Genomic DNA, 27,888 nt, shown 5'->3' on the forward strand with positions numbered 1-27,888 from the left:
CTTCCTTAGCAGAGAGGGCCTCTTTGCGTGAGAACCTGATGTGAATGCAGAAGGGTGGTCCAATTCCTGGCATATCTGGGGAATACCTCTTGTACAAAACCCTGGAGTGCTACTGCAAGTCAGTGTAGACAATACTGAGACAGATGGAGCAATGGTCTTACTCAGTATGGGGAAGGTGCTTATGTTCCTAGAAGGGGGCTGTTGAAACTGGAAACTTCTTTTGTCTTTTGCAGGCATGGACCCATCCTCAGTTCTTGAGGTGTCCATCATTCTGGATGAAGGCCATGGCGCCCTGAAGATAGCTGGCGTCGCCATTCTGTTTTGGGGTCTTCTCCTACAGAGATCAGGTGATTGATGCAGTATATAAGAGGTAAGACTGTCTACGTACCTTCACTATGTGTTATGTACTGAGTTGAATAGGATCCAAAATGCAGCAGTCTGATTGGTCCTAGAAGAGTAGGATCCAGAATGTAGCAGTCTGATTGGTCCTAGAACAATAGGACCCAGAATGCAGCAGTCTGATTGGTCCACAGGAGCCACCCAATCCAGCTCCAGGTGAAAGTGAATCCGCAGCCTGATTGGCCTACAGGAGAATCCCAGAATTAGCCAATCACGTGGGGTCCATTGTGTAAATAGTGTATATAAAGCAGATATTCTGGGTAAACTTCCATTCCTCTTCACCTCTATGAGCTGAATAAAGAGCATGAAATCCACTCTCTACTCTGAGTGTATTTCACTATGTTTGCATAACAACAGTGTGATTAAAAAGGGTGTTTTCCCTCCACCCAATCCCTTCCACACATTGTACAGGGCTCGCCTCCTTCCACATCACCACCTTGCTACCTTGATTCCTGCGTGCCAAAGCTATGCCAAGAGGCATTCTACTTGTCTACTGATATAGGAGAGCTCTAGTCATGTACATGAGGAGGGACCCTGTTCTGATGTAGCTTGAGCAGGTGGGTGTTGGGTGTGTTTGTGTGGGGCAGTGGCATGCAGTGGTGGGGGCACTGAGCTTCCCCGCATGGCTTTTCAACCTCACCCGCACCTTTCAACACATGGAGGTGAGTCACATGAGCCCTCTAATATGACCTACCAGGAAAAAAGGCTTTGAAAATGTCATAGGTATGTGATGCGCCTATGTGCAGGAATCCTTGCACCCCAACAAAGCTTCTGCTCTACTTTCCTCTCCCTTTCATATTTCCCTTTATTGAGAGATGGACCCTGACAGATAGTTGAATGACTGCCCTTTGGACAGTATCTTCAGTCAGATGAGCTAAACATTTGGGTATTCTAAAGGAGAGACTTGATGACACTTCCCCCAACTTCATTATCTGAGCATCCTTTGAATTCTATATCTGTCAACATTGCTGTATTAAAAATTCATCAAGTCTGGAGCATTTATTCCTGTAGTTAAAATTGCTATGGAGACTCCTTTTTTGCCTTCATTTTTTATTTTTCCCCCCCAATTTATTGCTTCGTTATTTGGTGGGTATTTTTATTTTTTCCATCCATCACAATCAGAGCTTGTCTAATGTGGTTTTCAGATGTTTCTCACAAATGTGTGTGTGTTTTTCCAAAAGACTCAGATATTTTCAGAGTGTTGCCAGACTTGATGACCAAGCATTAAAGCAGATTTGAGGAACCTGTGGCTCTCCAGATGTTGTTGGAATCCAAATCCCATCAGACCCAGCCAGTCCCACAACATCTGGAGGACCATAGCTCGCCCCTCCCCTTCTGGCCTCAGACCCCTGTTCAGTTCTCTGTCATTCACACTGTCTCTGCATGAAAGAGTTGGGTTTTTTTTGCTTTGGGAAAACGTATCCCAAATCTGATAATTTTAGAAATACAACTCTGTGCATTTGGGAGAGGGATCTATGTCATTGCAGGGGAAGGGCAAGATACACATGTTAGAATAGCCTTCCCCACACCTGACTCCCCAGATGTTTCTGGATTACAATTCCCAACGTTCCTGACCATTGGCCAGACTGGTTGGGGGCGGGGTGAAAGGAGTTGGAGTCCAGCAACATCTGGGGACCCAAGGTTTGGGAAGAATGTCTTAGATAAAAAACCCCTAAAAATGTACAGCTGGTGCAAAATGCTGTGGCCGGAAGACTTTCTGGTACAGTCATACCTCGGGTTACAGCTGCTTCAGGTTGCGTTTTTTTGGGCTATGGACCGCCGAAACCCGGAAGTACCGGAATGGGTTACTTCCGGGTTTCGGCAGTTGTGCATGCGCAGAAGTGCTAAATCGTGCTTTGTGCATGCGCAGAAGCGCTGAATTGCAACCCGTGCACGTGCAGACGTGCAGACACGGGTTGTGAACGCTGCGGGTTGCGGAAGTGCATCCCGCACGAATCACGTTTGCAACCCGAGCGTCTACTGTATATGTTTTTCTTACAGTATCACACCAATCTGGCTTGTGATTCATTTCTGGGTACAAGTGCATTGGCTTCTGGTTCATTTCTCCAGATGCAATTCAAGATGCTGATTATTACCGTTTTGGCCTGAATATAAGCCACCCTCCCAATTCCGACAGTGAAAAGTTAAAGTGCGACATATATTCACGACCTTACGGTATGCAGCCAGGAGCATGGGGCAAACAGCACCAGGAGCACGGCGAAGCGGTGCCTGCCCCATGCCCCATGCATAGTCCCCCATCCTCTCTCCCAAGGCTGAGTAGGGAGAGAGCAAGGAAGATGAAAGGCCGCCGGCAACACAGCATGCGTCCCCCCTGCCCAGTATGCAGCCAGGAGCAGCAAGGAAGGGAGTGGCTTATCCAGTGGTACCTCTAGATACGAATGGGATCAGTTCTGGAGCCCTATTCGCATCTAGAGGTAAACTTAACTAGTGACTGCGCGTCTGTGCATGCGCGCGTCGCTGTTCGCCGCTTCTGCACATGCGCCTGATGTCATTTTGAGCATTTCCGCATGCGCAAGTGGCAAAACCCGGAAGTAATGTGCTCCATTACTTCCAGGTTGCTGAGGAGCGCAACTCAAACACGCTCAACTCGAAGCATATTTAACCCGAGGTATGACTGTATTCGGGTATTTTTTCTCCCCCCCCATCAATTTTAAAGATGTGGCTTATATTTGGGTGCGGCTTATATTCAGGTCAATACGGTACCATCTACAAAGGCTCAAAGGGTTTGGGACTAGGATATTCAAAGGACCGCCTCCTCCCACATGAACTTGGCCATCAGCTGCAGAGGTGCCACTCTGCATTCCACTATTAAGGCAGGTCTGATGGGGCAGAGAAACATGACCAACAATGGACTGTGAAAGCTAAGTAGAACCTCCATTGCCTCCTGCAGATGCTGTCTTATCGGGAGTTCCGTTCTGCACAGTGTTGGAAAGGGGCCTTTAGTGTTGTGGCACCTGCCCCTTGGAATTCCCTCCTCTTGAACATTAGACAGGTTCTATCTCTGCTGTCTTTTTTGGTGCCAGCTGAAGTCCTTCCTCTTTCAAGGAAGCCTTTTAAGCGGAGATCTTTCCCAGTCTCCCATCTGTACTGGAATTGTTCCTAAGACGTTGCTGTTGGTTGTTGCCCTGGGCTCCTTTAGGAGGAAGGGCGGGATACAAATTTAAAAATAAAATACAAAATAGTGAAAACATTGGGAGATCTATCAGTTTTCCATGCCTGGGCTTGATGGTCTGACAGTATATGGCAGTTTTATCTAATCATAAGCTTGCATTAAAATTGTGGTACAGAGAATAGTTGTGATGGCAGTACCAGCTGCTGCTGCTGCTGCTGCGTTCATCCTTGGAAGTATCTTTCGTTTTTCTCATGCCCTTCAGGTATCTTGGCTCCATAGAGCCTGTGTAGGTGGGAGCTAAGGAGGAACCACACCACAAAGCAACTTCATGGTGCAACATGCCTCATTGCCTTGTGGGTGGAAATATTTGTCAATTCCAGTTTCAGCTTTGGATTCCCCATGAGAATGTCTGCCTGGACATTTTTGTGTGCATTTCTCCTAATATATGCAGTTTTGCAAGCAATTTCCACTAATAGAATGCATATTTGTACATTATTTTCCCTGGTGTATACATCTTTGTGACCATTTCCCCCAACATTCCCCCCTTTTTTTTGCACAAAGTTGGGATTTCATTTGTTCAGTAATGACACTGCCATTTCGTAAAAGTGTGAAAAGTTTAAGGATAGCTGCCTTTTGGTTTCCCACATTTAGGTTTGGGAAGTGAAATAGAAGTGAAAACTGAACTACAGTGGCACCTCAGGTTAAGAACTTAATTCGTTCTGGAGGTCCGTTCTTAACCCGAAACTGTTCTTAACCTGAGGTACCACTTTAGCTAATGGGGCCTCCTGCTGCCGCCGCCGTGCGATTTCTGTTCTCATCCTGAAGCAAAGTTCTTAACCCGAGGTACTATTTCTGGGTTAGCAGAGTCTGTAACCTGAAGCGTCTGTAACCTGAGGTACCACTGTACCATAGGATAATGGGGCTGATCTCTACATTTGGTGTGTGTACGTGACTAAACTACAGAACTGCGCTCAATCAGTGGAAATATGGCTACTGATTTTTACTCACAATTTGGGGAGCTCTCATGCCTCAGTGCCAGAGCATCTGACTTGCATGCAGTCGGTCTCAAGTTCAATCCATGGTACCTCCAAATAGGGAGGAGAATGTCCCTTGTCTGAAGTCCTGCAGCCATCCAGTGTAATTTTTATTATTATTAATTATTATGTTTATATACTACTCTTTCTTCCAATGAGCTTCAGGTGGTTCTTTTCTTCCCCATTTTATCCTCACAACAACCCTGTGAGGTAGGTTAGGCTGAGAAATAGTGACTGGCCCAAGGGCATCCAGCAAGCTTCATGACTGAGTGGGGATTCGATCCCTGGTCTCCCAGGTCCAAGCCTTCGCCACCCTTCATGAGCTGTCCCTGACAAGTGGGTGGTGCTGCCTGCCTTTCATTCACCTGAGAATGGAGGGCATTAGGTGACCATGCATTGACAAAGTCAATGTGGCAGTGAGCCAGTGTGGTGTAGTGGTTAAGAGCGGCAGACTCGTAATCTGGGGAACCGGGTTCGCGTCTCCGCTCCTCCACCTGCAGCTGCTGGGTGACCTTGGGCCAGTCACGCTTCTCTGAAGTCTCTCAGCCCCACTCACCTCACAGAGTGTTTGTTGTGGGGGAGGAAGGGAAAGGAGAATGTTAGCCGCTTTGAGACTCCTTCGGGTAGTGATAAAGCAGGATATCACATCCAAACTCCTCCTCCTCCTCCTCCTCCTCCTCCTCCTCCTCCTCCTCCAATTCCTCCTCCTCCTCCAATTCCTCCTCCTCCTCCTCCTCCTCCTCTTCTTCTTCTTCTTGACATGCAGTCTGAATTCTTCCTTTCCAACTCTGACATTAATTAAAGCTGGGGTCGCAAAAGATTCCATACTGTGGCTGCAAAAGAAGAACTCCTGTGCAAAAGAAGAACTTCCTTGTTGAAAGCAGTGCTGGCTTTTGGCACTGAATTCAGCACAGAAAGGAAGCCCTTCTTGTGGCAGGGGTCAGCTGCTGTCAAAAACTTCCAGGTGTAACTGGTCTTGGACAAATGGAGAAGGCACTGAATGCAAGCCCCACTTTCAGAGCAATGGGGAGCAAATGGTACCCACACATAGCTTTCTGTGACCTGACGTATGGGGCAAGTGAGCTGAGCGTAGGGGAAACAAACAGCCTCACAGGCTAATCTAGAACTCTTGGAGTGTCAGGAGTGCATGCAGGAGCCAGGCCCTGTGACCAGTAGGGCTTCACAGGACTGGGGCCTTCCTAAGTTTGTTCTGGAGAGGCAAGGTGCGGCCGCACAGGTGAGGCCACTTGGTAACTCACTGCTCCTGGTGGTAAGAGCCGGGAAGGGATATAAGGTCAACATTTCCCTTTGGCTCTTTGCCACAGCAACACATTTCCTGCCTTGTTGCGTTTGGCTCCTTGCTTCCTGATCCTCGGACCTTGGCTCCTTGACTCCTTGCTTCCCGACCCACTGACCCTTGACTTTGTGACTCCTTGCTTCTTGACCCTCAGACCCTTGACTTTGTGACTCCCTGCTTCCTGACCCTCGGACCCCTGGCTTCTGGACTCCCGTTCCTGTTCCCACACCGCCATCTTGCCCCCAGTCCCGACGTTCTCAGCCGGGACTTTGATCGTCCGTAGACCGGACCGTGACATGGAGGCCCATGGAATCAGAGTTTTGGACGGTACCCCATAACCATCTAGTCCAAACCCCTGCAATGCAGGAATCTTTCACCCAATGTGGGGCTCAGACCTATGACCCTGACCTCTAACTGTACCGACTGAGCTAACCATGAGCTCAAGGTTCTCCCCCTGTGGTGCAGAAAATACTGAACAAGATGGAACAATTTGTCTGAATCTGCATAATGCCGTTTCCTGTGCTCCTCCGTGTATACTTCATTCGAATAATTCTGGCAAAACTTCCAAATGCTTGTAAAGAAAACGAAAGAAGGGAAGCCAAGCCAAACCCTGGCAATTAACTGAGTGATATACAAAATGTAGGCCAAGGTTGTCTCCCCGGTTTGGTCAGGTGTCAGCTGCAGGAATGTTTTGTGTTCATGGCAACACCCTACACTAGGTAGTTTGAGCAGGCCTTTGTTTGTACCAGCAACCACTCCAATAACCATTCCACAGAATTTACAACAATAGCTTTCAAAAGCACCGCACACACTCCCGCACGCACATGGATTTTTAATTGGCTGTCGCGCACATCACTTGCAAAGCTTCCCAGCTAGAACCGAAGGATTGAGGTACGATTGTGTTTTGAAGGTCAAATAAGACAAATGGCCCAAGGAAGGACACTTTTATAATTGGAGCGGGATAGCGGTTTGGTTAATTTACAGCTCCTGGTAATTAGGTTGATGCCCGAAATAGCAGAATACGCAGGCTGGAGGTAGGGGGGAGGGGGTGGGTGGGTCACGGCCTTTTCCTGTGAGTTCCTGCAGTTTTTCATCCCTTTGCAAACACACAGGAAGAAAGCAACATGGAGAGGAAGGATATAGTCTTGCGTACATTGAGCCACCGCTAATGTAGCAGTGTGGAGAAAAATTAGGAGATCGGAAAGTTACCTTTAAAAAATAAATAAATGTAACCTAACAAAATCTAAACTTGGCCATCGAACCACTGCATTGCAGGGGGTTGGACTAGATTCCCCGTGGGGTCCCTTCCAACTCTACAATTCTATGAAATTTAAAGTAAAAAATTATGCCATGTTACTAGCAATGTAGGCCCTCAGAGGAACTTGCTCTGGGAGAAGAAGGGCACCCTGTAGCCACAAAATAGGATTTTCCCCAATGCATACAAATAAACCCAATGTCACAGGAGCCTGCCAGTTAGTAATCAAAGATGGCGTCAACTCTTTGTGAGCAAAAACACAACATCTATTATTATTATTATTATTATTATTATTATTATTATTATTATTATTACATTCCACTGTGTATTTTTATTAAATATTTTCTTGGTTTACAAAAGTGTGTGCAATGTCTCTCTCTCTTTTTTCAAGTAATATTTTTTTACAGATCAGTTTCATTTGTTGAGACATTAGGAAGAAAAGGGGGAAAGAGGTGGGGGGGGAGGTGAGTGGGGGTGGTGTCGGGTGGTGTGGTTTCTGTTTTACTTAACATATGTGGGGTTTTGTGTCAGTGCCGCTTGTGCAGGTTCTCTGCTGTTCACTTGTGTTCCCTTGGTGGCGAGAGAGGTTGGGGTTGGCCCAGGGTGTGGTTGTTTGTTTGTGGTTGGCTGTGGTGGTCTTTGTTTTCATGTGTGAGTGGGGTGGGTGGGTGTTTTGGATCAGGCTAGCCATATTGATTTGTATGTTGTTGGTGGATTTTTGTATGTGATAAAGGGGAGCCATATTGTGGTGAAGGTGTCTTCTTCTATTTGTCCCCGTGTCAGTTTCAGTTTATTGGTTAATTTTTCTAGTAAGGCTGTTTCCCATACTATTTGGTACCATTGGTCCATGCTTACTCCTGACAGGTCTCTCCAGTTTCTGGTTATGGTGTTTTTGGCTGCTGAAAGTAGGTGGGTTATGAGTTCTTTGTGTTGTAAATGGGCATTATTGTCTTGGAAGATGTTTAGTAGGGCCAATTCTGGGGTGATTTCTAATACTTGCTTAGTTATTTATGCGATTATTTCAGAAGGTGGTGGACTTGCCTTCACGAGAAGTTGGTAAGCAGGCGCTGGGTAGTTGCCTGTCAAGGATTCCTTGCTTTGACTGGGATTGCTTTGTCCTATAAAGTCATGTGAGATTTCCACATGAAGGCTATGTGCTTGCAAAATGTGTAGGGAGTTCAGTGGGTGCAGCTCACAGTGCCTCAGGGGGGTGAACAGGAGCGCCTTCCCAGATTTTCTCATCTGAGCAGGAGTTTAACAGGATCCTGGATGCAGAGGTGTGCATGTCTGCCCGTGTTTTAGGAAGTGGGGGAAACAAGCATGCCTTGTTGAAAAGGAATGGCGGAATAAATGCCACTGCTTTTCTCCAGGAAACTCTGGTGTGTTTTCCTTCCACCGTGAGACAAATGGAGGAGCTCTGGAAATTCTGTAGTCCCCAAGTCCCTCAAATGGTGAGCTGGATGGGGGAATGGGGCAGTCACAACTTTCCCCTGGTATTGACTCAATCCCCCTCCCACACAAGAGCATCATTTTGGAGAATTATAGAGTTGGAAGAGGACCCCAAGTGTCTAGTCCAGGGGTCTGCAACCTTTAAGACAAAAAGAGCCACTTGGACCCGTTTCCGAAGAAAAAACAACAACTGGGAGCCGCAAAACTCGTCATTATAAAAATAACTTTTTTGTCACTTTTTTATTATTTCTTTGTTTGACCCCTCAGAATTACTTCTCCTCATAGAAATAAACGTTAAATTAACAAGTTACCTTTGTGTGTGTGTGTGTGTTCTTCACTCCCCTTCAAAACAGTGACCAGCGTACATGCCCCTTACAATGTAGCGGGCAGGCGGGAAGGTGACATCGGGACGGTGCGTGACTAACGCACGCACCGCCCCCATGCGACGTCACAGCCAGTACAGCGCCCGCCACAGTGGGGAGTGTTGGGGCGCACAATGCGCCTCCTCCCCTCGCTAGTATCCGCCCCGGACCTGTGGCAAAGGTGTAAAAGAGCCACATGCGGCTCCGGAGCCGCGGGTTGCCGACCCCTGGTCTGGTCCAACCCCTTGCAATGCAGAAATCTCAGCTAAAAAGTCCCCGACAGATGGCCATCCAACTGCTGCTTACAAAGCTCCAATAAAGGGGAGTCCTCAGCCTTCCTCAGGAGCAGCTATATTTTGTTTTTGTCCCCCCCCCGGTAAATCTATATTGGTTTAAAATACAGACATAAATGATCATTTACAATGAAGGTAAGTATAGAAAAATTCAATATAGAAGGAAAAACATCACAACATAAGAATAGGAAAAGACAAAAAAGAATGGAAAGAAAATGGGTGGGAGGGGGTAGAGAAGAAAAACAAAAAATTATACAAAATCATATCCATCAAATAAAAATTTCTGCTTAAAACTTCCATTCGTTCTCATTAGACTATTTCTATTATCATGGTTTTGTCGCACAGCTTTGCGTTACATCCTTTTTCATGTATTCCACTAAGGTATTCATTTCATTCGTTTTTGTTCACAAGTATCATTCAAGTTTTGCTAAGATGGTATCATTTGTACAATATAATCTTATATATTCTTTAAATATTTTCCATTCTCCATATGTTTTCTGATTTAAAGCTCCCCTGACTTTACCCGTCAGTTTTGCTAGTTGGAAATAGGAGCAGCTATATTTTGATGGCATTACGTAGTTTTGAAGAACAGTCACAGCAGCATTCTTAAAATGAGCAGCTTAATAAAACAAACCTGGTGAGCTTAAAAAATGTCCAGATAATTCCAAACCAGCCTACACTATTGGTCATCAGCTGTTGTGTGCAGCTTAACCATGTGGTAAGCCTGGTATCTCCAGGTAGAGATGGGAATGTCTGCTCTCTGAAATGCTGGAGAGCTGCTGCCATACTGAGCTCAATGGACCAATTGTCTGATTCAGCTTCCTATTCCATCACCACCTGTCCCACTGAAAGCTAAAATGGCAGCCCTGCTGTCTTTGATGGTAAGCAAGACTCCAGGGAAGTGAGGCAAATAGATGGAAAGTCTGCTTTGCAGTGAATTTAAAGGTACAGGGGGACTTTCTGGGTTGTGACCTGGCTACCTTAAATCCCAGGGAAATCCAGCTAAAGCAGCATTGAAGAACACCATGGATCTCTCTGTGCATCCTCATCTTTGCCACATCTGCCTTTTGCACACCCTCTGTCCCTTTCTCTGCTCTTCCTTCTTCGTGTAGGTAATGCTATAAATAGAGAACGCTGTTTGTGGAAGAAAATAAATGCCCCAAACAACTGCATTACATTTACAAGATTCTGCTTCCCTGCACAGACAGGAATAGCAAAGAACAAGATGTGTAAGAAAACAATGAAGGTGGCAGAGTAATAGTAAACGCTATTTTAAAACTTCTTTTGTTGACGGTGTTAAATCATTATCTCTCTCTCACACACAATCGGCATATACAAGCCACAATTTGCAATGGCTGCCATCATCCGATTCTGTCTAGGCTTGAAGAGACCAGGGCTTTTGGCAGTCGCTTTGTGGGGGGAATGGCATAGAGTCTCCTGAACACAATTGCATGTGAAAGTGGTCCACCTCAACACAAATGGAAGGTGAAGGCGGTGAAGGTCTTGTGTGAGTGCCTGGAGGCGGCTGGAGGATGGATGGCGGCTAACAGATTGAGGGTGAATCCTAACAAGACAGAAGTACTGTTTTTGGGGAACAGGGGGCGGGTGGGTGTGGGGGACTCCCTGGTCCTGAATGGGGTAACTGGGCCCCTGAAGGACCAGGTGCGCAGCCTAGGAGTCCTTTGGACTCAAGCTGTCCATGGAGGCGCCAGTCAATTCTGTGTCCAGGGCAGCTGTTTACCAGCTCCATCTGGTACACAGGCTGAGAACCTGCCTGCCTGCAGACTGTCTTGCCAGAGTGGTGCATTCTCTGGTTATCTCCCACTTGGACTACTAATGCGCTCTTTGTGGGGCTACCTTTGAAGGTGACTCAGAAACTGCAATTAATCCAGAATGTGGCAGGTAGACTGGTGACTGGGAGTGGCCGCCGGGACCATACAACACCGGTCCTGCGAGACCTGCATTGACTCCTAGTATGTTTCCAAGCACAATTCAAAGTTTTGGTGCTGACCTTTAAAGCCCTAAATGGCCTAGGTCCTGTATACCTAAAGGAGCGTCTCCACTCCTATCAGTTCACTGAGATCCAGTGCCAAGGGCCTTCTGGCGGTTCCGTCACTGCGAGGTTACAGGGAACCAGGGAGAGGGCCTTCTCAGTAGTGGCGCCTGCCCTGTGGAACGCCCTCCCATCAGATGTCAAGGAAATAAGCAACTATCCTACTTTTAAAAGACATCTGAAGGCAGCCCTATTTAGGGAAGTTTTTAAGGTTTAATGCTGTATTGTGTTTTTAATGTTCCGTTGGGAGCCGCCCAGAGTGGCTGGGGAAACCCAAGCAGATGGGCGGAGTATAAATAATAAATTATAATTGTTAGTAAATATGAGCTTTGGGAAAAAGAAGGTAGGAACTGGAGAGAGCGAGAGAGAGAGCGCAAAGGACAGGTGTACTGAGACTATGTTCCTTCAGAATGAAGCTAGGACAGGGTCAGACACTGTGAGAGTTAGAAAATGGAATTCTGGTTCTGGGTTAGTTGAAAGGGTTCTTGGGAATCATCTAGTATGACCCGCTACTTAATGCAGAAATGGAAATGTAGCAGAGGTGGGGAATTTGATTTTATTTCTCCCACCCCGCCCCCCCAGCTGCAGGCCAATCATCTGTCATCACAATAATACCAGATGACCCATTTTTGGGTCCCACACAATTTGAAACTGAACTGCGCGAGTAAAGGCATGGCTCCTCTGTGCTTTGCAAGCTGCAAATGACCAGCTGGTTGTGAAACTACCGCCACCACCGCAAACCGACTTTGGGGCATTGCATGGAATTAGGAGGGTTCACTAATAAACTGATCAGAGTACCAGCAAACCGACTTGTGGCCTAGCTGTGCCTTTACTTTCCCCACACCTGGCATCATGTTTGATGGGCATGGCTTGGCTGAAGTGGCCTCAGAGGTTCCAGACTGCTGACTTGCAGCATCCCTGATAGATGGTCGCTATTGCCTCTAGCAAAGGAGAATCTACTTTCTCTAGAGAAAATCTGCTTCCATTCAGAAATCAGGATTCCTGCTTCCTTCGGCTTTGAAGGCAGGTTTTAAAGCTGATTAACAAACATTGGTTCAAGAGGGAGCTCGCTTAGTATTTTAACAAAATAATTTTCAAAAAAAAATTGTTTTGACCACAGCAGACCAACACAGCTACCTACCTGTAATTAGTATTTTAAGGTATCCTTTACGGCCAAATAAGATTGGTGGGGGAGCTTGCTCTTTGGAAAGGGCACAGTCTTGGTGACAACCTTCACTCTGTTAACCACAGCTGGGAGACAGAATTTGCTACCCCAACAGTTTTCACTAAAGATGGGAGGGGAATGCATTTGGTCTGTAATCTGATGTTGCCACACTTACTTGTGGATTGGAAAGCAGTGCACCATCAGATCATGCACACTTCTCCAGATTTTGCGATGCGTTTTGGGTGTGCACAAATGTCACACAAAAGTTTGTATATTGTACTGTATAAAATACGCATGCAAAATTCCTGTTTTACAGACAGGAAGGTTTTAAAAGGATGTTTTATGTAAAAGGGGCAGACAAAATGCGGGCAGATTAAAAGTGGGTTGTTGGGGGGTTTTTTTTTGTCCATTCTCTCAAAAAAGAAGTCTGCTCGAAACACTATGGCTGAGTGTGAGTGAGACAGAAACAAGACAAAATTAGCTGTTGATCCCATCCTTTGCCCTAGCATTAGCAGGCAAGACTGGCCAGTTGGTCTGTGCAGGCCAGTCCTGTCTATTTTGATTGCAAGCTCTGCAGGTTCTTGGCCGGAGACTGTTCCTCTGCCCTGCTACCTCTCTGAGCTGGAGATCAAACTGGGATGCCCGGCCTGCCTGCCTGCCTGCCTGCCTGCAAGGCATATGCTGTGGGCTCTTCATTGATTCCCCCTCTCCATTGCTACAAGTGGTTACAGCGAGAATGGGAAGGATCATCAAATGATCATTTAAAGAGAACAACAACAGCAACAAAAAAGCAGATGAACTCAAGGCCTTGGCTAGAGCCGGGCTTCCTAAAACTGAACAGTGAATTCAATTCATTCTCAGTGGGAGTTTCCACTGTGAGAATTTGCAGTAGTAATAAATACATTCTTGGCCGTATTTCCAGACTCACTCCAAAAGAGAAGACTGTCAGCTGGAAAGGGGAAAGTTGGCAGATGTGTAAATGAGCAAGGGGAGCAACAAGATTTCTGTTGACTTACATAACATCCCACATGTCCAGAAACCGTGTAAGCCGCTTCCATGAGATGTGAAGTTCCACTTGTCTGCCCTTCTCCAAACCTCCCTCCCCCACCACTTCCCTTGATCGTAATGAAGCCTTTCTGCTGGGAGCAAAGCACCAAAAATTATCCTCTTCATAGCACTCGGGCCCAATTATCCCCATCATTATTTTTTACTCGTTAAGAAATATTTTCTGTTTCTCACAATTCAAATGCACGGCATGGAATCCAGAGGGACATCAGCTTCCTCCTCTTCAATACCTGTTGTACCTCTTAAAACCTTCTCCAGAGGGTCTCCAAACCCTCTGGAACCTCAAAATCGAATGCATTCCATTTCTAAAACACACACTTTCCTATCCTGATAACATTGTTTGATGGCATTTAGACCCCATCTTTTTCTCCAAGCACTTCAAGGTGGAGTATGTGCTTCCGTCCACCCTCATTTAATCCCCACCACATCCCTGTGAGGTTAAGATGAGAGGCAGAGACTAGCCTCACCCAGTGAGCTTCATAGCTGAGCGAGGATTTGAACCCCAATCTTCCAGGTTCTAGTCTGACTCTCTAACAATTACACTGATGTATTTTCAGGATTTTTTTATATTTTTTAAAAAAGAGATGCGTTTTTGCAATGTTCAGAAACAGGATTCCAGTTAACCTCAGCAGTATGCTATCTTTTATCGTTGCTTCTGATGCAATGAGTTGGATATAGGAAGCCTTGTACCAAGTCAGACCAGTGGTCCATCTTGTTGGAAACACGCCCGGGAAGGCCGGCATCTTCCCAAGACTCCGGGGTGTCTCTCTGATGGTCACCCTCTGGCTATAAATCTCCCTCAGTCCAGAGAGACCGGTGATAAGTGTCCCCTCCCTCCTGAGAGGAGCACGCTCGTCTTCTGGCATATCATAGCAGAAGAAAGAGTCAATCAGTAGCTCTAAACTACAGTGGTACCTTGGGTTACATACGCTTCAGGTTCCAGACTCTGCTAACCCAGAAATAGTACCTCGGGTTAAGAACTTTGCTTCAGGATGAGAACAGAAATTGTGCTCTGGCGGTGTGGCAGCGGCTGAAGGCCCCATTGGCTAAAGTGGTACCTCAGGTTAATAAGTTTCAGGTTAAGAACGGACCTCCAGAACGAATTAAGTACTTAACCCAAGGTACCACTGTACTTTATTTTACAGTCTATATACAGTGAATCCATCAGCACATCTGTGCTCTTTGGGCATCAGTACAGAAACAGCAACACATTCAGAAATGAAACTAACTTCCAACTGTGCTGAGACTTCCTGTCTCACACTCCCTGTGACACTCACATGATATACAAAAACATAGTGCTACTGCTGGAGCAGCACAGATGGATAAAAATCCTAACACATCTAACTCAATATTGATTACGCTGATTGGCAGCAGCTCTCCAGGGTTTCGGGGATGGTTTCCCCTCAATCCCTACCTGAAGGTGCTGAGGATCTTACCTGGAACCTTCTGCATGCCAAGCAGGTGCTTTGCCACTGAGCTGTGGCCTGTTCCCATTCTGCACCCCACAGTTTAACAAAGCTCTATTTGAAGGAAGGAAGGTTCTAAGACCTCCCCTGTTTTGCTCAAGTTAACCTTGCTGTAGTAATCACACAACTTACCAATCCTTTATCTACCCAATGGATTGCTCCTTTGATATCGTGAGAGAGAGAGAGAGAGAGAGAGAGAGAGAGAGAGAGAGAGAGAGAGAGAGAGAGAGAACAGCTAAGTAATGATGTATGGAAGTGAGAGCTGGACCATAAAGAAGGCTGATCGCCGAAGAATTGATGTTTTTGAATTCTGGTGTTGGAGGAGACTCTTGAGAGTCCCATGGACTGCAAGAAGATCAAACCTCTCCATTCTTAAGGAGATCAGCCCTGAGTGCTCACTGGAAGGACAGATCCTGAAGCTGAGGCTCTAGTACTCTGGCTACCTCATGAGAAGAGAAGACTCCCTGGAAAAGACCCTGATGTTGGGAAAGATGAAGGGCACAAGGAGAAGGGGACGACAGAGGACAAGATGGTTGGACAGTGTTCTCGAAGCTACCAGCATGAGTTTGACCAAACTGCTGGAGGCAGTGGAAGGCGGGAGTGCCTGGCATGCTCTGGTCCATGGGGTCACGAAGAGTCGGACACGACTAAACGAATAAACAACAACAACAAGTAATGAAAATCAGTGGTTAGTGGTGGCTAGAAGAAGAGGTGGAATAGCTGCTCGAGGCTGGCAGCGAAACATGCAAAAATCAGGAGTCTGTGGCTGATGGAGAGAGCTGTCCTTCTGGAAAGACCTCTTGCAGGGGCCAGTTTTCCTGTTTAATGAGTAACAGACCAGGCTACTCTATCATTTCCATCATTGATCAATTTCTTTTGGTATAGGGCGCATAATGGTACCATGCCAGGAGCCAAACAGGCGCCTTCAAGAGGATTCAAATGAAACAAAGGCGGCAGTGTCTGTCCATACGTATGCACAGGATCACACCCTTATACATTATGTTGGGTGTGACACATGCTGCCCCAGAGCAATGCTTTCCAACCGCGTTGGGGCAGGGTGATGTTTAAATTGGCTCCGAGAAGGTTTTCTGAAGAAGACATAATGGAAATTGGCCTGTGTAAACAACTTTGCTGAATTGCTGCTACCATCTTACCTCAGTTTTTTGTTAAGAGGCGGTTATTCAACACTAGCCCTACTTGAAGCAGAAGCCTTACCGCTGAGCTATGGCACTTCCTCAAAGTGCTCTACATCACCCATCTTCCCTGGTCATTGGCTAGTGTTGGACTAGTACCTGGGAGACCAGGGTTCAAATTCCCACTTGGCCATGAAGCTGGGGGCGAGTCTCTGCTGCTTAGCCTAGCCTACCTCACAGGGTTGTTAGGGGGGTTAAAGGAGGTGGGAGGGAACTATGGAGAAAAGCTGGTATATAAATGCAATAAAATGAATAAGTAAATATGGCAGGCATCAGGCTGGAAAAGGCTTCTTTTTTTATATACATACATACATACATACATACATACATATATATATATTATTAGATTTTCTTCCAACCATACAAAAGTAAAAATCACCACAACAAAAACGTTAATAACAAACACACACACAACTATATGCCAAAAACAATTTCAAATTGGAAAATAGGGATTCTCCGAATCCCGTGACTTCCCTACCCTGGTTCCTTCATTTTCCTTTTTAACTGCATATCATTACTATTCCAAAAAAAATATTCATCCAATTTTTCCTATTATATCTCTAAAATTACAAGTGTCCTTAAAATCCTGCCGATGTGCTAACTTGTTTACAACACTTTCACATATATACAATAAACATTTCCCATACTTTTCTGAATTTCTTGTTTTCTGAGCTTTCCAGTTTCGCCATTTCGGCGTATTCCATTAACTTGATTCGCCAGTCTTCTTTTGTATATGATGGCGCCTACAAAACTGGCATGCTGTTCCCAAAAGGCTCCTTGCATTATCTCCACTTGCAACTGGAAGAGTCTATTTTATGTTGCCTTCTTTCCCCCCTGCTTTTCTTCTTCATCTTCTTTTATCTAGTCAGTTTATGTGTTGCCCCTCATTTCTTTCTGTGTAATTGGAAATGCTCCCTGGGGTAGTCTAGCTTTTAAGCAGCAATTTCCTATCCCTTTTTAAACCAGCGGTGTTTTGTGTATTCGTGGGGCTTTCTTGCTCATGCAAAGATGCAAGAGAACAGCTGTGGGGGGAAAACGACTTGTTTCAGGGTTGCCAATTGCCTCCCTCCATAACCTACAGGTTTCCCCCCAGTATGAGCACCTCATCAGAGAGCTGCCTTGCTCCTTGCTGCTGGAGGTACTCCCAACCCACTTAAAGGCTTCTTTCTCTTACTTATGTCATTCTGGCAAGGCCTCCCTGGGAGATAGTGGCTGGCAGCAAACCAAGCCTCAGGCAAGCAGAGGTATCCTGCTGCGTTTCGCATCTTATTGCGCAAGTCCCCTCCCTTTTTAGCATGTTAGACATTCTCCTACTGTTTGCTTTATTCCGTTAGGAGCCTCTGAGCTGCTGTCAAAGTTGTTAAACTATCGGCTGCGCTTAACCAAAGGGGAGCGTTGATGTTCTGCAGAATGGTGTCAAAACCGTACCCTCTGCAGTGTTTACAAGTCAATCAGGGTAGCATGCAGAAGGTCCTAGGTTCAGGCGAAGGAGCAGAGCTCAGTGGTAGAGCATCTGCCCTTGAACACAGAAGATCCCAGTTCGATCCCTGGTGTAAGAAATCCCTGGCAAGCATCCTTCAGGCTCCTCCTCATCCTGCTCTGAGAGGTGACACCTGGGACCCTGCAGGACATAAAAGGCTAGAGCCCCAGCTAAGGTTGGCATAGGGAGCCTGACTCCACTTCTTGCTTAATGATTAGGCAACAATTACTGCTGTTGTAGTCAAGGATCAATTAATAACATAGTGGCCGGCCAATTTCAACATCCTGTTCTCACCAGATACCTCTGGGAAACCCGCAAGCTGATTCTTGCATTCAGAAGCATTTACTGCTTCAAAGTAGGCAGAATGTTGACATGTGTTTCAATCTAATTTTTAGCTTATTGTTGATCTTAATTTATTCTAGAAAGTTTTAAATGGTTTTCTTTAAAGCACTGATAATTTCATTGTTTTATTCTTTCTGTAAACTGCTTGGCGCGATATATGTGAATACAGAATGCATAAATACTGTTTACAGTGGTACCTCGGTTTTTGACCATCTCCATTGATGAACATTTCAGTTTTCAAACACCGTAAACCCAGAAGTAAATGCTTTGGTTTTTGAACGCGCCTCAGAAGTCGAACATGCCACACAGCTTTCGAATTGAGTTTTTCATACAGTGGTACCTCAGGTTAAGTACTTAATTCGTTCTGGAGGTCCGTTCTTAACCCGAAACTGTTCTTAACCTGAGGTACCACTTTAGCTAATGGGGCCTCCCACTGCCACTGCATGATTTCTGTTCTCATCCTGAAGCAAAGTTCTTAACCCAAGGTACTATTTTTGGGTTAGCGGAGTCTGTAACCTGAAGCGTCTGTAACCTGAGTTACCACTGTATTGAGTTTTCTGTTTTGAGGCTTCTGTATTGAGGTTTTTGTTTTTGAATGTTTTGGAACTTGAACAGTCTTCTGGAATGGATTATGTTTGAAAACCAAGGTGCTACTGTATATACAGACCCTGGCCTTCTTTTAAGGAACTTACAAGATGTTAACTTCACACCAGCACTATGACATAATTTAGAATGAGGAAAAACAACAACAGAACAGACAACTTGGAAGGTGGTAGACTCTCCTTCATGGAAGGTTTTTAAGCAGAGCTTGGATGGCCACCTGTCGTGGATGCTTTAGTTGAGATTCCTGCACTGCAGGCAGTTGGACTAGAGGACCCTTGAGGTCCTTCCAACTCTCCAGTTCTATGATTCTATAAATGGCATGGAACAAAATAAAACTGTGCATTGTTCTGCAGCATCATTTAGTACTAAGCTCTCCGGATAACCTGACTGGGCTTCACTGGAACCTCCCCGCTTTTCCAAATGTGGCTCAGGGGCCTTGCGTGGAAACTAGGGGTCTCTCTAGCCAGGCTCTGGGACATACAAAGGTTCCTGGAGTCATGAAAGTAGATCACATAGGCAGGAGTGGAGTTTGGAAATCTTCCATCAGTGTTTGGAGGAAACGGGCTGCTTTGAGGGGGAGATAGGGCAGTAAAGAGGCAGTGTGGTGTAGTGATTAGAAAGCTAGACTAGGACATGGGAGGCAGGCATTCAAATTCCCACTTGGCCATAATGCTCACTGGGTGACTTTGGGCCAGTTGCAGCCTTCCAGCCTAATGCACCTCACAGGGTTAAATGATTTGGGGGGGGGGGGAGAACCATGTTCATCATAGCCAAACTATGGAACTCACTCCCCAGGAGGCAGTCATTTTTATTTTTTATTAAAGATTTTCTTGATTTACAAAAGTGTTTGCAATCTCTCTCTCTCGTATTCCCCCCCCCCCATGTAACATTTTTACAAATCAGTTTTATTTGTTGAGACATTAGGAAGAAAAGGGGGAAAGAGGTGGAGGGAGGGGAGGTGGGGTGGGGTGGGGTCAGGTGGCGATGTTTCTATTTTACTTATTTTATGTAGGGTTTGGTGTCAGCGTTGCTTGTGCAGGTTCTCTGCTGTTCGCTTGTGTTCCTTTGGTGGTGAGAGAGGCAGTGGCGTAGCGTGGGGGGTGCAGGGGAGGGCCGGCCGCACCGGGCGCAACATCTGGGGGTTAGGGTTAGGGGGCGCAAATCCACGGGTTAGGGGGCGCAAATCCATGGGTTAGGGGGTGCAAATCCACGGGTTAGGGGGCGCAAATTACTTGCCTTGCCCCGGGTGCTGCCCCGGGTGCTGACAACCTATGCTACGCCACTGGAGAGAGGTTGGGGTTGGCCCAGGGTGTGGCTGTTCATTTGCGGTTGGCTGTGGTGATCTTTGTTTTCATGTGTGAGTGGGGTGGGTGGGTGTTTTGGATCAGGTTAGCCATATTGATTTGTATGCTGTTGGTGGATTTTTGTCCTTATCTTGTTGGGCTGTGTATGTGATAAAGGGGAGCCATACCAGGGTGAAGGTGTCTTCTTCTATTTGTCCCTGTGTCAGTTTCAGTTTATTGGTTAATTTTTCTGTTTCCCATACTATTTGGTACCATTGGTCCCCAGGAGGCAGTAATGACCACCAGCTTGGATCACTTTAAAAAAGAAGATTGGACAAATTCATGGGAGAGAGGCTTCTAGCTGTGATGGCTATTCTCTAACCTCCACAGTTGGAGGTCAATGCTTACGAATACTAGTTTCTGGAAACCAGAAACCAGGGGGAGAGCGTTGCTCTGGTGCTCATGTTCTGCTTTCTTGTTTCCCACAGGCACCTTGTTGGCCACTGTTAGAACAGGATACTGGCCTTGGTGGGCCATTGGCCTGATCCAGCCAGTGCTGGATTAAACCTTGTGGATGTCAGTCAAAGGCAGTCAAAATCTCGGTTCCCCCTTGTGTGTGTGTTCCAGTGGGATAACATTGAACCAAGCAAGCTTGGTTGTAATTTTCTTTCCAGATCAAATCACAATTATTTTGATCTATTGTCACAGGGCCCCTAAAAGGTGTGGTGCCCCTAGAACGGTGACTACTCTGTCTATTTAGTAATCTGGCACTGTATCCAGCAGGCTCTGCTGATGTTCTTCCTATTTTGACCTCCATGGACGAAACAGACCCTCCAAGTGCCCCAATTTTCCAGGGACAATCCTAGATTTACTGAAGCCATCCCAATTTCTGATTTGATCCCAGAATGTCGCAGTTTTCTTTCGGACACCCCTATTTTCATTGGGGAAATGTTGGAGGGTATGGAGTTATGCAACCCGCAAGCCAAGGAGATAATTATACAACCTTTAGACATCTGAAGGCAGCTCTGGATAGGGAAGTGTTTTTTAAAAATGTTTTATTATGTATTTATATACGTTGGAAGCCGCCCAGAGTGGCTGGCTGGGGCGGGGTATAAATAGTACAATTATTATTATGGGATAGGATGTCCCTATTTTCATCGAAGAAACGTTGGAGGGTGTGCGGGAAAGGTGGGATCTGAATGCAAGGAAACAAGCTGTTTAGAGGAAGCTGCCCAGCAGCCGGAGTGGAGCTCCACGGCGAAGGGATGGGGCCATTATTGGAGCTCGGCGCGCAGCTGAGGGCGCCGCGCTTCCCGGGGTTCCAGAGATACCGGAGGCGTGAGCTGTGCGGCTAAGAAGGGATCCTCGACGGGGCAGCCTGCGCGTCGAGAAGCTCGCCAGCTGCCGAGTGAAACCTGAAACCAGCTCTCTCCCTCTCCGCGGAGGGCTGGCCCGGCGCGCTCCCCTGCCTCTCGTGCGCGCTGGGTGTTATTGGCACATTTTTGCGCACGGCTGCCCGTTCCAGATCCCAGGACTATTACTACTTCAACTTCTTTTTCATCCTCTTGGGTCTCTTTTCAAGTGAGGGTCCTCGGATGGTTCGCAAGTGGTCTCGGCGCTGAACCGGGAGGCGGAGAAGAGCGAGAGCTTTGCGCAACGACAGTTGTCAGCTGAATTTAGCCTCCGATTTCCTTTTTGAAACTGCACGGAGTTAACAGAGAAGTTCACAGATTTGAATATCCGCGTGAGCTTGGGAAACGTCAGGGCTTTTCACTCACTTACTCACTCACTCACTCACTCACTCATTCTCCCCCGCTTGGTTTATGGTGGCGCTTCTAGTTGGGAACTGTTGCTGTTGCTGCGGATCCGTCGCGGAGGCTGTGAACAGGGTAGGTGGCGTGGAAAGCGTTGGTGAGAAAAGTGCAGCAAAGGGGGATGATCTTCTGACAGGTTCTTAGCACGGGCCAGGAAGCGGCAGCAACGACAGCAGCTGCCGGATAATGCCCCTTTTGTCTTGGAGAAGCAGCTTAAAGGATTCTACTGGGTGATGAGGAACTTAAGAACGACTGCACCTCGCCTCCCGGAGGTTAAAAATAGAATCCACGTTTAAACTTTGGGGAACGAGGAGAGCAATCTCTCTACAATCTTTTTGCGTCCTGAAATTCCCACCTTAGCAATGCTTGCTCTGATTTGAAAAGAGCCTCTGTAGTAAAAGGCTTTCCGACCCCACCAAGATCATTAGGTTAGACGGTCTAATAACCCCCTTTGATAGCAAAAGTCCCGAGGAATCTTAAATCTACACACAACAGCATGGGAATTATAGCAAATGTTCTTCTTAGATCTCCATAATAACTGCAGTGCAACGCATTTGCTAAGAAAGAATGAATAAGTAGACTTTTCTGTGTAAGGTGATTATTCTGAGATGCAGTTGGATAGTAAAAAAGTATCTGCTTCGAGTCAATGAAGAATGGTTCCTTAGTGATTTCTTATATCATTCTGGCTGCCTATCCCAGCAGCAAAATCCTATGCATGTTTGCTCAGAGTATAAGTCCCACGGTGTTCAGCAGGGCTCGCCCCACAAGTGTGCATAGGGTTTGCAGTTTGCTTTGCTACAGTGTGGTATGGTTCTGCCTATATTTCTCTAATCTCAAGGAGAAGCAGAAATGCAGACAGGGAGATTTCAGGCTGCTCTCTCCAAGTTAATTTGAATCTTGTGATACTTACCACTGCAGAAAAATAAAGCACGTTGCCAGATACCCTGAGCTCCCTCTCCCTAAGGCTTTTCAACCTGCTGGTGGTCATTTTCCTTTCTAAGACTTTCAGGAAATCCTCCTGAAGGGGAACGCTCATTTGCTTGTGCTTTAGTTTGGTTACAGCTTTTAGAGCTGCACCCAAAATGCTTCCATTGGATGCTTCCATATTGTCACGGCTACCTTTCCCTTTAAGGCCATTACACTTGGCTTGTCCTATGCTTCAAGGACCACCTTGAAGGACCGCAGTGCTTCAAGAACTGGCCCCTTGAGCATCAGCTCACAGGGACGTCTGGACATAGTTGCTATTGAGGTGCCGCAAGCTGATTTGTATAGGAAGCTGTTTTATTCTGGTCCATCAAGCTCAGTATTGTCTAGACTGACCAGCCAGCAGTGGCTCTCTTGCAGTTTGTGTTAGGGATCCTACCTGGGGATTCTAGGGTTGCAACCTGGAACATTAGGTTTGCAAAGTTAGATGCTCTGACACTGAGTAGCATTTGGGGAGGGGGATAGATTTTGCTTGCATTTTAATGAGAAACTACCCAACTTGCCCTTTTTGAGCCGATGCACAAAAATTATGCAGCAGAATTCTCACTCCTGCAACTTTTGATACAAAGTTTTCCAGCCAGAAATGTGTACAAAAAGGTGCATGTTTATTTATATTAAATTTCCATACCACACTATACCCATAGATCTCAGGGTGGTTCACATTTGGGGTAAGGATATGTTAAATGTATATAGCAGTGAAGATAAGGTACCAAAATGCATTATGTTAGGGAACTGCTTGCAAAAAAAATGGGGGGGGGGGACGACCACAAGCAGTTCAGAGAAATTCACACTAAAATGCTGGTGAGTTTCCATGAGGATTAATAAATAAGTAAATCACAAAATTGCTATAGAAATGTGGGAAACTCCGCTTTAAGATTGGAAAAGAGAAAAACTGCAGGAAACCGAAACTGACAAATTCATCTATTCCTCTTGCTGAGCTACAGAACTGGATTTGTTACACAACAGTTTTCAGATCCCTGGCCAGGATGCTCATGGTCCTTCGCTGAAGACAAAGCAAGGGCTGTTTCATACTTTAGGACAGTTTGCTGCGTTTACACTCTTAAGGCAGTGGGTGGGGGGACCTGTGTCCCTTCTGATGATGTTGGACTACAACTCCCATCAGCCCCAACCAGCATGGACAATGGCCAAGGATGGTTGGAGTTGGAGTCCAACATCTGGAGGGACACAGTTTTCCCATCTTAGTGGATTGCAGAAAGTGTGACGGGCAAAACATGAATGTGAGGTCTGCAAAGGTTACAGTTTATTGAAATGCAAACAATTTATAATGAACTTAAACTAAGCAGGCTGGTCAACATTTTTAAAAGGGTAAAGAATAGATTTGAAAAAGAGATGATGGGGACGGGACAGGAAGAAAGGTGTATCTCAAGGCCAGACTGGACGTGTTGTCATTCATGAAATGATCAATCTCTGGTGGTCTCTGGTGTCTCAAATTACAGTGGTGATACCAAAATCCTGCGCCCCTCGCCTCTCGCCTTCCAGTGGATGTAATAGTTGTGGCATTCCAGAAGCTTTGCACCCAGTGCAATTGCACCTGTTGCATTCTCCTAGCTCCACTTTTCAGTGGGGCTTCTCAGCATCTAGGTGAGAGGGCTTAACCCTTTGTTCCCCACTGCCACACCAATCCTGCTCACACACCCTACAGCTGCCATTTGCATCAATAGAAAGCCAAGTTTCTATTGACATGAGCGGGAGATTTCCTTACCATGCAAATGCCAGGTGCCGAAGGCCCAATCTGGATTGGGGCCATAAGAAGGGACCCCACCATCAGGCCTCACCATGACAGCTGCTTGCTGTATTTAAACAATAATAATCCACACAGTTGCTAATTGCACAAATGATGAGAGACCTAAGAAGTCCTAGCAAGGTTGCTCCTTCTGCTTCTGGAACAATCCCTAGCACGTAGCTTTCTCCTGAAAAACACATGTAGCTGTAACTATGCAAAATACGCACCATTTCCAGGTTGTTGTTGTTTTTAAGCAGTGGTGGGCTGTTTAATGCAGCGCTGCTGTGATGCAAAAATGAGCAAAAGGGGAAGTGGTTCATAGCAGGTGGCAGAGAGCGATTTGCATGCCATGCCTCTGGTGCCCTTCCTGTTCGGCTGTTTGGAGATCATGGGAACTCTCACTTCACACATATCCTCCCCAGCCTAGGCTGACCATCTGGCCTTCTGAAGTACCCATTATCCCCCAGAGTTATTAATGAACTGGTATGCTCATTAATACTCCCTCTCTCTCTGTGACGTGAATGAGAAAACACTGCTTGGGTGAAGCTGTGCTACACCTGGCACCCCAAGACTGGCATTTCAATGCTCTTAAAACATTATTCTGCATCTGAGCATGGATGCCCTTTAAATGTTCTCCTAGCATGTCAGATCCGCAGCTCCCACATAGGTGGGGAGAACAAAGGACCCCTGTGCTGTACCAGCGTTTCAGATTAAGGGCTCCCCTCCCTCTTTCAATTTTTCTTTCAACCCCCCCTCCATATGTGAGTGTCTCTCTGTTCACTGCATGGCATTCCTGCCTGGTCTATTGCTGTGTGTTCCAATTAGAACAGGTGGCTGCGGCTCTGCTTCGCCATCGGAAACATGGAGGCATTTTAATAAAAATTTACATTACTTACAGTGGCCGCCCTTGGGAAGAGCAGGAGCTGGAAAAGACAACTGTGGAGCATCTGCCCGGCGATACTTAATTATCTGCAAACCCCCCCCCCCCAACTAAAATAAAACACTGTCTAATGGAGGCTCCAGCATCAAGCTCTTCCTGGTTGCCTGAGCGGCATTAATATGTGAGTGGGCATTTAACTAGAGGAGATGTCATCCTATAGCGGCGTAACAAAGCTGCAGAGTTCTACTCCCTTGCTGGCTTTCCAGGAAAGCCCAGGAAGGAAACTGTCAAGGATGTTAGAAATTTTCTATTCAAATTGATGTCTTTAGCTGCGGAGGTTTTGCAAAGTGCAGGCAGCAGTTCTTCTGCTATGCAAGCCCCTTTGAAATGAGTGGGAGCTGGGCAAGAGGTGGGTGGTGCACAGGAAGCCTCCTTAAGACTGGGTCACACTCCACTGGGCCATGTGCCCAAGTGTTGTCTTTTAATGAATGGAAGTGGCTCTCCAGAGTCCATCAGAACAGATGAAGTTGCCTTCATCAGACGGTAAGTTGAGCCCGTTGGATGAGGTCAATGGCCCATCTAACTCAACCTCCTCTTCTCACCTAGAGGACGCGGGTGGTGCTGTGGTCTAAACCACTGAGCCTCTTGGGCTTGCAGATCAGAAGGTCAGCAGTTTGAATCCCCACGACGGGGTGAGCTCCTGTGGCTCTGTCCCAGCTCCTGCCAACCTAGCAGTTCAAAAGCACGCCAGTGCAAGTAAATAAATAGATACCACTGCAGTGGGAAGGTAAATGGCTTTTCTGTGCGCTCTGGTTTCCATCACGGTGTTCCGTTGTGCCAGAAGTGGTTTAGTCATGCTGGCCACAAGACATGGAAAGCTGTCTGTGGACAAACGCCAGCTCCCTCGGCCTGAAAGCGAGATGAGCGCTGCAACCCCATAGTTGCCTTTGACTGGACTTAACCGTCCAGGGGGCCTTTACCTGTTCTCACAGTGGCCAACCAGATGCCTGTGGGAAGAGCACTTTCCCCTCCTGCCATTTCCAGCAATGGCTATTCAGAAGCATTACTGACTGAAGAGGCAGGGCACAGACATCATGGCTGGTAGCCATCAACAGCCTGTTCCTCCATTCCTCTTTTGAAATGATCCAACATGGTGGCTATCACTAACTCTTGTGGGACTGGGAGCAAGCAGGTTCCATAGCCTACATGCTGCATGAAAACGGAATGTTATGTACTGAGCTGAATCCTAGAACAATAGGATCCAGAATGTAGCAGTCTGATTGATCTACAGGAGCCACCCAATTCAGCTCCAGGTGGAAGTGAATCAGCAACCTGATTGGCCAGCAGGAGAAGCTAATCAGGTTCCTGGATGAAGTGACTCAGCAACCTGATTGGCTTGCACATGAGCAGCCAATCAGGCTCCTGGATGAAGTGAATCAGCAACCAGATTGGCCTGCAGAGGCAGCCTGGAATTAGCCAATCATGTGGGGCCCATTGTGTAAATAATGTATATATAGCTAGACGTTTTGGTGAAAGTTTCATTCATTGCTACTATGAGCTGAATAAAGAGCATGAAATTCACACTCGACTCCAAGTATATTTCACGGACCAATTGGTCCCTCTAGCTCAGTATTATTTAGATGGCTGGGGATTTAACGTGGAACCTCTTGCATGCAAAGCATCTTCCTTACAACTGAGCAGCATCCCTTCCCCACAGGGCTATTGCATTTTGTTTTCAGAATAACCCTGTGAGGTAGGCTGGGACAAGAGCATGCAACTGGGCCAGGGGCACCCAGTGAGCTTCAAGGCCAAGCAAGGGGGTTCAAACCCAGGACTCGTCTGTCTAAATCCCCAGACCCGCCCACTTCATTGTAAAGTGGCTTTTATTTAGAGGTGATTCAGACAATGATTTTTGAATGGGTTAAAGGCGGCTTCCTGATTTGGCATGCTGGACCAGCCTTGTGTTTCTTTTCATGTTTGCTCATGTTGTGGCCAGAAAAGCAGGCCAATTTGGGATGTGAAAAGCATTGGCATAAACATCGAAGAAGTTTGCACAAAGCTGGTTCAATCCATCAAAATCAAATGCTGCAGGGAAGACGATCTACTTGTTCTGATTGATTGGCTCATCTGCCTTCTGCATTCCAAGCTATGACCGGCATGCATTTTCTCATATGCACTGGGCTTTACAGTTCTGCCCATGCAGCCATCTGTGTTCATCCGACCTCCATGTCTTGGCATACAACTTGTGTGCACATAGCCCTCTTTGCAAGATCAGAGGTCTTGCATTTTGCAAGGTAGCTAGCTCATAGCTGTCAACCTTCCCTCCCCCCCCAGTAAATTCCCTTATTCCAGTGCTGTTTCCCGCTGCTTCCCACTGCTATCCCGGATTGTTAGATATCCCGTAGACTGTCCCTGGGACAGGTGAGGCTGCTGATCCCTTATTTTTGAGGCTGCTGATCCCTTATTTTTGAGGCTGCTGATCCCTTATTTTCAAATCTGAAAGTTGACAGCTATGAGCTAGCCACATATTCTCAGGTTCCATGAATGAGTGGAGGTGGGCCAACAGCCATCAGGGCTTTTCCCTACTCATGGTA

General features: G+C 46.5%; 1 protein-coding gene across 2 annotated transcripts in view; it reads left to right on the forward strand.

Moving 5' to 3' along the window:
- Nucleotides 1-233: 233 nt before the first annotated feature.
- Nucleotides 234-27,888, forward strand: part of ARHGAP24 (Rho GTPase activating protein 24) — a 361,105-nt gene continuing 333,450 nt past the window's right edge. Inside the window, exon 1 of one of the 2 annotated variants that reach the window (XM_081924955.1) lies at nt 234-370. In XM_081924955.1, the coding sequence (XP_081781081.1) occupies nt 355-370 (16 nt within the window). In that variant the 5' untranslated portion in view covers nt 234-354. Of the gene's footprint in view, nt 371-21,668; nt 21,762-27,888 lie in introns of those variants that run through there. The other variant, XM_081924956.1, reaches the window with a different exon arrangement.

Source organism: Podarcis melisellensis, assembly GCF_964234715.1.
Source record: "Podarcis melisellensis genome assembly, chromosome: 9".
NCBI classification, from domain to species: Eukaryota; Metazoa; Chordata; class Lepidosauria; order Squamata; family Lacertidae; genus Podarcis; species Podarcis melisellensis.